At 35.5% G+C, this 12,655-nt stretch overlaps 1 protein-coding gene across 1 annotated transcript in view; it reads left to right on the forward strand.

Moving 5' to 3' along the window:
• The first annotated feature begins 805 nt into the window (after positions 1–805).
• LOC139688422 (zinc finger FYVE domain-containing protein 1-like) overlaps positions 806–12,655 on the forward strand; it is a 33,149-nt gene continuing 21,299 nt past the window's right edge. The window contains exons 1-5 of the mRNA XM_071585993.1: positions 806–1,272; positions 1,389–1,670; positions 8,203–8,425; positions 8,507–8,718; positions 10,444–10,610. Of these exons, the coding sequence (XP_071442094.1) occupies positions 976–1,272; positions 1,389–1,670; positions 8,203–8,425; positions 8,507–8,718; positions 10,444–10,610 (1,181 nt within the window). The 5' untranslated portion in view covers positions 806–975. The remainder of the gene's footprint in view (positions 1,273–1,388; positions 1,671–8,202; positions 8,426–8,506; positions 8,719–10,443; positions 10,611–12,655) is intronic.

The raw sequence follows: 12,655 nt of genomic DNA on the forward strand, positions 1-12,655 counted from the left end.
AATGTACAAGGATAAACTCAAAGGGGGTATGAAAAGTGGATGCAGACATATTGATTTGCGGTTGAATATTGAAGACTGTCAAGTATCAGAAAATTTATTTAATTATCTTCAGCGATCAACAGTCGGCAAGGTGCCGAAATAATTGCAGGGCTAGTTTGGAAGAATTCTCTACACGAAGAAAACTGACCACGAGTGGTTAAACGTATTGTTAATCAGAAATAATGTTGTACCATGTTCATACGCTGGGGTCTTGTCGCCCTTGGGGAATGTGGTGTAGACATATTCAAACAATTTTGATTTAAATTAGAACATGTCACACCTGTGTATTAAAAACTTAAACGGGCAAAAAAATGACGCAAGCAGAAGATTTATGTCGTACCTATACACCCTAAACAGGAAATCAAACGACTTCACCAACCTTTCAAGGTCTTATGAATGACCACGTTTTCTTTTAATTGCGCTTCAGCCTATTTCGCTCTGAATTGGGCCAAAAATTAAAATCATGGGTCTATCACAAACTCAGGACGTTTAAACTTCATAGAGAACCTATAGAACTTCAGATAACAAACAAAACATTTTAGAACTCTCCAGGCACCGCGTGATTTAGCCTTGCGTCCATCTATTTTTTATATCAAAATAAGTGAATACCTGAGTTATTACAATCGGTCAATTATAACTAGACAGTACGGTCATCTGGCACTGACTTCCATTTCATCATGCGGTGGTCACGACAAATAGGGAAAATTAATAAATCTTAGGAATCTATTTTAAATTGTTCCTCAACTGTTTTTCAGATCGTGTTTCGCGGCTGCTGTTTGTTGATATCATTGGTACCACGGGATATGACGATGTTGAATTGAGGCTTGATGTCTATGTTATTCGGTGACCACTGCGAGACATTCATCGGAATTTTTTGTTAACAATGCAGAGTTTATTTTAATAGTTTTTAGAGTTATTTCATGGAGATCCCGTTAAATGGATCCCTTGTGTTCAATTTGGGACCCTTGCAGTTCCAGCAGTACCATTAACAGCTGGGTAAAACGTTCTCAATACGGAAAGGAAGATAATTCGCCTTTCATGGAATCAATTAATAGCATCGCCTTACAGAGTAATGGATGTGCAAATGCGTATGCCGAGAGAACGTATGGCAAACAACAAAGTCTACCAGATGTGACTTTGAGCTCCAAAATTGTCACTTTTGCCCCTGAAACGAACTTGGAAGAACCTAGCGGCTCTAGTTTCCTTCTCCTCGATGAAAATGAAATATTAAAGGTAAACGTGAATGCTTGTCATCTTTGATTAAGAAATCTTGCATTAGTTAAACTATGAATTAGCATTTGACGATACAACCAGATAGATGTGTATCATTAATACGACCTTTTTTACAGGTGTCACCTGAGGAAACATTTATTTCTCGACTGGGATGTGATTCTTCTACGAGGGTTAAAGTTGTATCAATTTTTGGAAACACTGGCGATGGTAAATCTCACACGCTAAATCAAACGTTCTTTGGTGGAGAAGGGGTTTTCAGTACTTCATCAGCCCAAGATTCTTGCACGATTGGCGTTTGGGCGGCTTTTGACCCTCAGCTTAAAGTGATCGTACTTGATACCGAGGGTCTTCTTGGTTCCACTTGCCATGAAAATCGTCGAACCAGACTTCTTTTGAAGGTGAATATCGTGTTGTTTCTTCCTCTTCAGTTTGCTTGTGTTACCACTTAGTTTTTCAGCGAGACTTACACGTTAATTTTAAAATTCAATTCCTCCATTGGTGTCATTTATAATTCCATGTTTACCGTCTTATAGTCTGTATCAATCCAAAACCTACTTTTAATAGAAAAATACTAATAATAATTTCATGGTGTGTCATGTTGAAAGTTATTTGATGTTTGCACACTTATTATTCTGGAAAAACGTGTATGATTAAGGTTTAGTTATCCAATAATCTGTGTGTTGTATGACCTAAAAAGGTCATAAGGTTTTGGAAAGCAGAAATCAAGCTTACTAATCGGCACAAGATGCGCTTGTAGCGAGGTGGATTCAAACTTACATATCAATGAGGCAAGAGTGCCGAAAGCTCAGCTTCAGCTGCTCATTGTAAAATAATTATAATTTCACCTTTAGTGGTACTTTTTCCCTAGAAACTTGTTTTTTTATTACTTACTGGAGGAAAAGTTATTCCAATCATATGAGAAACATAAGGAATACACGTTGAAAAATATATTCACAATGATGCATAGGAGAATTTGCAAAATACCCTACAGAATGCAAAAAAATATATAGGTCAATCTACAAAAAAATATCAACATCATTCAAACACTACAAAATAGTTAATGTGTGAAATCATTTAATAGTTGATAACACGAGGAGTTCATCATTAAGTCACAAAATTGTTCATGATGTAATTAAATTACAGTGGGAATAAATTACTTTGTAATTATTTCCAGTTTCTCCCAAGTAATTTTTCACCTTGTTCTACAAAGAAAAAGAATGCTAATTTAAAAATGTTCGTAAATGAAACAGATTAACAAATCTAATTGATTAACGCATCATGTTACCTATACCAGCATATAGAAACTTGGTATTTTCCCTCACATATATATTATTATCCAAACATGGTTTCAATATGTTGGCATTATTTTCAATGGTTGAGCCTTTGACAAAGACTAAAACACAGAAATTATGGTTGGAAAATATTATATCCATGTGAAGGTACATTGGTTTCATTACAGTGCAGTTAATGGTTTCCACAAAGTGAAGCCTTTAGGGTTAATACATAACTAGTCAGTCGTGAATTGATTGAAATTTTGCAATAATGGACGAGTGTTGGTATTAAAGTAATGAATGCCAAAGGATTTAATGGAACAACTGATACAAAACCTTAGAAAATTTTAATCACCAAAGGGAATGTATTCAGAGAAGAATAATTAATACATTTCAAGTATATTTCATGGAATTTAATTCATTTACCTTGACCTCATCCTTGGACACCTAACAGAATACTTTAGTGGGTCCAGCTACTTAGGTACCCTTTTACGCTGCGAAGAATGTTTTAGAGGAACAAGATATTCTGATGAATTCCCATACACACACTGGTTTAAAGTAATCGTTGGCTTGCGTTTTGTGGCAAATTCCATGAGGCTCTAGCTTTAAACACACAAAAGTCTTCACATTTGACAAATATCAAGGACTGTGGGAAATAGTGGGTCAAGCCAAATGATTTATGTCCTGAAATTCCTACTTAAGTGTGCACATTAGTGGATGACACGGTTAAACTGACTCTCATTTCCCATAATTCTTTTAATGCATTTAATTAAAATAGGCACAGATATGTACCGAGCTCTTCCAAAACAGTATGAATTATAGCATAATAAACAGTTAAAAGGTTTTTTTTAATGTTCCTATAATGAGATGAAATGAATTCAGGTGATATTGTTGATGTTGGCGAAGTGTCATGCCTGGAAAATGCCCTACACCTGCATGTGCAGAGGACATCATTCCAATGTGTGGATTTCAGGGGCCATAAAGCTTATAAGCACGAGGTGAAATCAGAAGTACCTCTAGGCTGATTACTCTGACTTGTTTATTTTGATATCTCATTGATGAAAGTTTTAAATAAGTACTTTTTCATTTGTGGAACATTAAATCATGTGACTTCCTAAGTCACTATTCGTAAATTTACTTGCTAAGCAGATACTGACATAGCATTAAGAGTGGTCCAATGGCAAGACTGCAATTCTTCCTACCTGTCATCCTCACTCTAATTCAATGGCCTCCTTCTTCCACATTAGTAATGTGCAGGTGGTATGGTAGGGTAGGAGAGGGGATTATTTTGAGAAATCATAAGGAGGTAGGAAAAATGGATGAAGGGCATATATGATCGGCAGTGGGATTTTGAAGACTCTGATGTAGGGGGAATGTCAGGGAAACAAGGAAGGGGCAGGACTAGGATGGGGATATTGGATGGGATGAAGGGTGGAAGGAATTATGAGGAATTGAAGAGTGACTTGTAGAGTAGGGTTTTAAGTTGTGTTTTGTTAGGAGAAATAAAATATTTATTTGGTAGTTGTATCCATCCAAAACCTACCTTAATGGGTAAATTAAAAAACACAGTAATTAACCCTAAGCTCGGTTTGGCAAGTGGTGATAGAGTTCACCCAGTACTAAGCCCGATGGCATGTAAAATTCACACATCAGGGTAGGGGGGCCAGCTGCTTTCCCTTAGCCAGCTATGGTTTCCCAGGAAAACCTGGAATATGAAAAATCACAAAGCGTGGGTGGAACTAAGGGTGCCCAGAGAGGCTTGCCTGGGACTTATACCTGGGCCCTCTGGTCAGTAGTCCAGCACTCCACCTCTGGACTACCATGGCCTCCCTAACAGGTGGATTACTTAATGATATATGTATGTATAAATATATGCGTGTATGTATATTTTGAAGAGCCAAGTAATCTATAGTAGATGACATAAAAAGTGAATGTGTATGAACTCAAGATAAATACAGCGGATCCTTGCTTAATGAGTATAATTCATTCTGGAATAGTACTTGTTAAGCAAAAAATTCATTAAGTAATATTACATATTGTAAAATATGATAATGCATTCCATGTCAAAAAAATAAATATTATGCAAGGATTATTCAAGGAAAATTATATTTTCATTGCCTAAGATCATGAATCATCTTCATCTTTTCTTCTATTGAGGAATTAACCAAACGTGAATGCAAATTCAGTTTGCAGAAAACAAAAAGATTAGAAATAATTAGTTTATTATTTATGATACATTCCTAATTCTGTTTTATTTGAAAGCTGTCTCGAGATATTTGTTTTTGCCAATGCTGCCAGCATGGGATGGTCTTTAATTGGCATGTGGCTGGACAATGTGTACTCCTCTGCTGATATGTAGAATCACTTGGGCATCTTTTTCCATCGCAGGCCCATTTTATCACAATTAAAATCCTGTTATGGCAGATAGTCATTAGAATGTACAAGCTTATTGAACCCACAGATGAATTTCTGCTGCCTTTGAGCCAGAGCTCACTGCTTTATCATTCCTCACAATGCTGAGGAGGATGGTTCGTCATTTAAACCTCCCACTCACGTACCTTGTTTTCATATGACTTGACGAGTCACTTGCTGTGTAGAGATTCCTCTGACCGCTTTCTCTGAATCTTAAAAACATTTGAATTCTAGAATATCGTTATAACCTTAGTTGACAGCTCTTTTATGATTTACCATTGTGTCCTCTGCATTTAACCAAGTCTAAAATGTATACGGACCGTACAATTTCATAGTGTTTGGATCAACAAGGAGTGGCTGGAAATGTTTGAGGCAGCTTGTGCTGGACTAAACTCTGAGTTTTTCTTGAGTAAAAACGACAATTTTCCATCCAAGGCATTTCCCCAGGGCCATAAACCATTTATAAGGGCAGGAGTGGAAAAATTCGTACTGTGCATAATGAGATACAGTTTTAGTGTCATGAGTAAAAACTCAGTCTTAGTCAGTAGTAAAGTGAGAAAGAATTGTGCATGTTTTTACCTAAAGATCAATGAAATGTGATGGCACTATTTCTTGTAAGAATTTTCATCTTGATAATGATATATCACTTCTTTTAATTAAAAATAATTTCATATTTATTTAGTTAGCAGATTAATGCATGTATATTTTATAAATTTAGATTGGGTTGAATTTTGAAAATTTGGCTCTTAAAAATAATTACAAACATGAGGGTCTCCATATTGTGTATATAGGTGGTTTATATTTGGTTGCATCTCTAACACCTACTTTTAACCATCAATTTGAATGAATAAGGCCCATCCTGCAAATTATCAAAGAAAACAGGCATATGGTTGCAAAATTGGGGATAGGAAATTTGTACTCAATACCCGGAGGTGTGTATTAGAATTGATGAAAAGAAGACAGGTTGGTTTGATATTGGGAGGGGAGTCAAACAGGGGTGTTGTCTCCCCCCCTCCCTCGTTTATCTTTATGTGGAAGTCATGGTTAGGATGGGCTGGAGAGAAGATACAGGAGTGTCCGCTGATGGAAAAAGGATGTGTGCATCAATATTGATAATGACGTGATCCTTTTGGCTGAGAAAGAAGAACATTTGGGATAATACAACACCTTAATGGTATGAAAGATGAGTATAGCTCGATGATAAATAGACAAGAACAAAGTAATGAATGTTGGTGGAGATGAGAAAATAAATATTGAGATGGGAGGAAGAAGGCTGGAACTGGTGAGGAGGAACAAATATCTGGGTAGGGAGGTACCGAAAAGCTGGAGTGAATTAAAATAAGAAGGGCGATGGTCAGGGAAGCATTCAACGAGCAAAGAAGAGTTTTATGTAGCAGAATGGATATTGCATTGGGAAAGAGACTAGTTAGGTGTTATGTGTGGGATGTTGTGTAATATGGATGTGAAATTTGGACTGCATTGAGAAGGGACCAGGAAAGGCTGGAGACATTTGAGATGTGGGTGTTGAGGAGAATGCTGAACATAAAGTGGACAGACCTTAAGTGAAGAATGAGGTGATGTTGAGGATAGCCAGAGAAGGAAGAAGATTGCTGAAAACAATCAAAAGAAAAAACTGGCTGGGACATGTTCTATGAAGGGACTGCATCTTGAAGGAGGTGCTGAAAGGCAGGGCCAGACGAGAGAGAACAGTGGAGGGTCAAAATGACAATGATGTGGAAGAGGGTGATGGGTATGCAGAAATGAAGAGGAGGGCACAGGAAAGGAAAATATGGCGGGTAAGAGGCATCCATGGCCTGCTAACCACAGCAGATGGCCTGTTATGATGAAGAATGCATAACCTACTGGTCTGAATTTTATTGATGGCAGTAATTTGAGGAACACTGGTTCCTATTAGATCTCTGAAGTTAAACAACATTGGGTCTGGCTGGGTGTGACATTTCCATACCTTCATCACGGTGGCCTAGTCACCTGTCTGTGTGTGGTAGGCAAGCAAAGTATGTTTTGGCCCAATGGACCTCAAGGTCTAAGTGCCGTATTGAAGGTCCCCCATCCATCACCAGCTATTAATTTAAATTCAAAAACAAAAATGTTGTGAATATATAGGTAATTATATTTACGATGGACAGTAAATAGTGAGTTATGTATATTCCACGAGGGTAGGAAAATTCTTTTTGGAAGTATGAGTGTTACATGAAATTCTTTCCCCTCCATAAGAGTCCCAAAAATTAAGTTAAGAGATCATGTGTTTTTGATACTTATGAGTAAAAACTAATTCAAGTTGTCCAGTGATTTGGAAAACTCTGAGAGTTAGAGCATATTTAGGTAAAAACCTGGAAATATATTTATGTTGTTTTTCATACAAGTTAGGACTTGGTTTTTGGAAGTAGAAGGGGATAAGACAGGGCTGTAAAATAATTATTACCAATAGTAGTTGAAAGTCTCAGTTATTCTGTCGAGTAACATTTTCATTGGCTTCTTCAAGTTGAGAGTTTCAAGAAGGGATTGAGTTAAGTTTGGACAGGGGTATTATCATAATGTAAAATTCTTTACTGAATTGTAATAGTGGTGTCAAAATACAGAATAACTAGGAATGATCTAATATGTACTATGGTTGAAGTTGCTATTTCTTGAGGTATGTATTTGTAAAATTCTAAATTTTATGACTTGCTAAATGGATCAAATCATAACTCATAAAATAACTATTTTAACATCATAGCTAACATGTCAGCTGATATTTCTAGCTCTTTGAGCATCTTTCTTATTGCAATTTCCTATTTATAGTTGCATACAATTTTATTGATTTATTTTCATTGAATTACATTTTCTCATCAACTGGAGTAAAGTATTTTACTAATGCAAGATATATAGAATATTCACCTTGATATCAGGCCTCAAACGCCTGTTTTCCTGTGTCCCTTTTTCCAACCGTGTGATGCTGAGTGTCCAGAAAGGATCTAGCCAAGTGTAGTTGAATTCCTGGTGTCCTCTGTTTACACTGATGGATATGCAAGGGCTTTAATGACCTTTGTGAATGCAAATGCGCAGATGATTCCCCTAAATTGACTGTTGCAGCTCCAGTCACATATTTTCTTTGTTTTTCAAGGATTTTAGTTGATTGTTCAAGTTGAAGAGCATGTTGACGCTTGCACTTGAATTTACTTATTCTCAAATGCAACCGGTATCATTTATTTTGTATTTTTTACTAATCTGTAAAATAATGTTCTAGGTTTTGGCAGTTTCGGACCTAGTTATATATCGTACAAGAGCAGAAAGACTTCATAATGACCTGTTCACGTTCCTTGGAGAAGCTTCTCGAGCGTACTCTCAGCATTTTCAGTCAGCCCTGCAGGTGATTGGATCAAAAGCTGACTTTGGGGGACCACTTTCAGCACTTGGCCCAGCTGTAATAATATTCCATGAAACCAGTCACACATCACCATTGAAATCTAGTATGTAGCATTTAAGCTTGGATTTTTGTGCTTTGAAAAACTTTGTATTTGTCAAATGAGATTACATTTTTTTAATTTTAGCATCTACTGAAAGCCCAGAAGATGTTATAAGGAGGAGGTTCAGTCAATTGAAAATGAATCTTGAGGCATTCAGCTCATTAAGTTATCTGGGAGTTCAAACTGTTTCACTGCCAACTGACTTCTCTCCCCTGCGCTCAGCTGTGCATGAAGCGCTCCGAAATTCTTCTGTTCGATCTCCACGACAACCACAAGTTGTATACCACACTCTGAAGGCAAGTTCATCTAATTGGATTCTTATGTTGAGTAGGAGGGCCCAATTCAAGGCATTCACTGAAATCAGTGTTTTAAATGAGGTAGCTTTTATTAAATATATTCTTCTCATTAGATGATGCACTTTAGAGTAAACTACGAAATTAACTTTTAATTGGTGAATTACTGCGCGTAGTGTATTTTATTGAAGCCCCGCTTCAAATGGTATTTGGCAGAGCAATTGCATTTGTGAGGCAAATCTGTCCCATTTATACATCTTGCATGTCAAACCAGCCACAGGATTGAAAATATTCCACTCAAATGGTTTATTAACAAATAAAAATCAATCAGATAAGTATTTTCTTGTGTTTTTAAATATAAGTAATTCTCTCATGTAGTAACTATATGCATTTATCAAAATGAAATGCAGGCAGTGGAACCTCACGAAACGAGCATAATTCATTCCAGAGTTTTACTCATAATACCAAGCAGTCATTACATGATAAAATTTCTCCTGTTTATATAAATGTGAAGTACCTTAATGTATTCCATGCCAAAATAAATCAGTTGTGCATTAGGTTTATTCAAAGTAAATCAAATGTACATTGTTTAGGATGATGAATCATCTTGCATATTTTCTTCTATCATGGAATAAAACAATCTGAATTCCGAATCAAAGTTGCGGCATTACTATTCATGTAGCCTTTTTCATGTGGATATGTACTTGGTATTATCATGTAAATAGAAGAAAGGGATTTAAAATTACAAATGCCCTAAGTTATCTATCATTCACAAGGTCAGCATTAGATGCTATTGATATAACTGTAAAAAGATTGCTCACTTAATTAGGTAACAGCTGGAAATCTTTTTTTTAATATAATGTTGACATGTCCTGTCTGGGTCATAGATGTCAAATAGAGAGTCTCCCTTTATAAACGTTATGATCTAAAAAACTAGTAATTAAATATATTGTTTCTATACACAAGAGAGGAGGCTGTGAAAACTATTTTGTATTTTGTTAAGACTTGAATTCATATCCAGGAGGTTGTTATGTTTCCATAATTTACCTGCGATTCTGTCCTTTTCAGAGTTCAAGGCTACCTCATTATTTAAAATGCATACATGTGAACAATTTTCTTGATTTTTTCCTTTATTTGTAGGCAACAACTCTATTTTAGTTTATTCGTGTTAAGCTTGTTTATTATTATTAGTTCAATAATTATTTTCAAAATATGAAATTGATTTTATGATCTATCAAGTACTTCATGCTCTTTCCATGTGTTGCTGAAGAGACTTTCATGGTTGCCTTTCCAATTACAATCTTATTCACTCTTTCTTTTGCATTAAAACTATTGCTGTACATTACTGTACAGTTACTTCCCATCAGAAAAGAGCACTTCATATGTATAGCTCAATAATATAACACCCAGAAACCATGTTCTTATTTTGCTGGAAATCACATTTATGCCAAAAATTGTATATATTTCAAAGCATTCTTTATTTGTTTTGCTATGGAAAATTTTCTAGATTTTGCCATATTAATGGATTGAATGAGACCATTGAATATACATCTCTCCTCTGTGATTAGGTATCTTTTAATGGTCTGCCTGCTGCATTACTGGCATTTAAAACATCAATTAATACCCAATGGCAAAGAAAGCCTTTGGCAGTTAAGTTCATGAGTGCTGTCAGGTGGTCATTTGCAAGCTTCGAGTAGATTCATAAATGGTCATTTTGTTCCATTGTAGGTTCTAAATGAGAAATTCAATGGAGAAATAGAGAACTCTGCTCCTATGTTCTTTTCCGATGAATACTTCACTTGTCCAGCAAAGTGCCTGTCATGTGGTTGTAGGTGTCAAGGAAGTATGGGGCATCTACGAGATGGACAACCACATTTATTGGATATCCTTTGCAGGTATATGGATGATGTTGCTACAATGTTTTGTAGGGGTGGCACCATCAAGTGAATGTCCTCTCAGTTAATGACACCACCCTTTTTTGTCCACAATGTTCCCATATTGATCCTTATTTTCATCAATGGTATCAATTATCATCATTCCTGGAATATCAAATTATTCTCCAATGATAACAGAGCCGTCCACCTAGATGTTCGAGAAAGTGCAGACTGTGAGTCTCTCTTTCTCTCTCTGGTGCAATTGGGGATATTATTCCTCAGTGCCATGTGTGTGGTCTACAGTTAAATCAGAAAAAATGGGCATTGTTGAATTTTTATTTTTGAAAAATTATATCCTTTTTTCCCTTATTATATTAACATTCACAATTAGTTACATTCCTTATTCACTTATTCAAAGTTATAGTTAATCAATATCCTTAGAGGAATAGGCCTTGGTGGACCAATTAACACTAAATCCAGGTTAGACTATAGCACCAAAGTAGAGTGACAGTAAAGGCAAAAATGTAATATTGAAATAAAATAAAATTATTGACTTTGTCATTCCACATACTTTATTTAAAAACACGACCCAGGTTTCGATGTTGAGCGTCATCATCAGGTGACGCTCAACATTGAAACCTGGGTCGTGTTTTTAAATAAAGTATGTGGAATGACAAAGTCAATAATTTCATTTAATTTCAATATGTAATGCAAATTCTATAAAGTTATGCTGGAGACAACAAACTTTTTTGAAAAAATGTAACTTTGAGCATCAGGCATGGTAAAGTTTCTTGAGAAATTGGATTCAGAGGTTTCTGTTGTGAGTTTACTATTACTTGACACACTATCCGAACTCTTAAAGAAGCCTAAGGCTCATTTATTTGCTCTTACAGAAGGTGAACAATAGGAAGAGGTTCACATGTCCACAGGTGGCACATGCATAAGCAATCATGTGAAGTAGAAATGTGTGGCACTGGAATACAAGACTAAGCATAAAAACTTGCCATGTACTTGAATATGGAGAACTTCACTGCAAGTATTGGTTGGCTATGGCTATTTAAGAGGAGGCATAGTATTTACAATAAAGCTGCATCTCAAGTGCTATCATAATAGTGAAACACCTGTAGAACATTTGTAAGAACTAATGACTCAATCTGATTCACAGTAATCTCTGATCTATAATACAGATGATATGGGCCTGCACTGAAGAGCTTTGGTAGAAAACATGCTATCTTTATGAATCAACTCAAAGGTTCCCGAATGAAAAATTGGTAGAAAGGGTTTTTATACTGCGCTAATGCTGATCATAGCCACACTTTCAGAACATTGCCATAGGATAACATCAAAAACCTTAAAATCTGAGAAGGATAAAAAATTAACTCTTTTTACCCTTAAAGAATTCAACAAATGTTTTTATCATGGATATCAGAAGACTGGCCCCTTAATCATTTTGTTCCCTAATTTACAAAATGGCAAATTGATATTCTGGGAATTTGTAAGGAAGAAAGTAAAGTGCCCCTTTATGATTACCTGACACGATTGAACATTCAAAATCATTCATTTACGTCGTAGTGATACATGATGAAAAATTCAAACAAATGCTCTCATGGCTGAACAGCTGATTAACTCCATCCATGGAAGCATCATTAAAATGTATTCAAATTCAGGTTACACTTACTAAATTGGTTGCAATGTAAACCACACCAGTTGTAATATTCTTAAGTATTATAGCAAAATAAAAAAATGTACATGTGCATATATTTCAAATGCAGATGGTGACAATTACCATAAATACTTGCATATAGTTTCATCACAAGAATTGGTGTAGTCCCAAATTTTTACTTAAAATTTCCTTTTTTTGCATATCTCAGGTATGTATCTACAATATTTTTTTCGTAATTTTTGAGTGTTGATAATTTAATTCCAGTGATTAAATTATGTATATTTCTTATAAAATTTGGTTAAAAGCTTGTTCTGAAGTTAATTAGGACTAAGAAAATATAATTCAACGGTATTTATCAAATTGTAAATAATCTATATTTATTTTTGTTTCAATGTATCAATAT

Source organism: Hetaerina americana, unplaced genomic scaffold (genome assembly GCF_022747635.1).
Source record: "Hetaerina americana unplaced genomic scaffold, ioHetAmer1.1.p SCAF_2, whole genome shotgun sequence".
Classification (NCBI taxonomy): domain Eukaryota; kingdom Metazoa; phylum Arthropoda; class Insecta; order Odonata; family Calopterygidae; genus Hetaerina; species Hetaerina americana.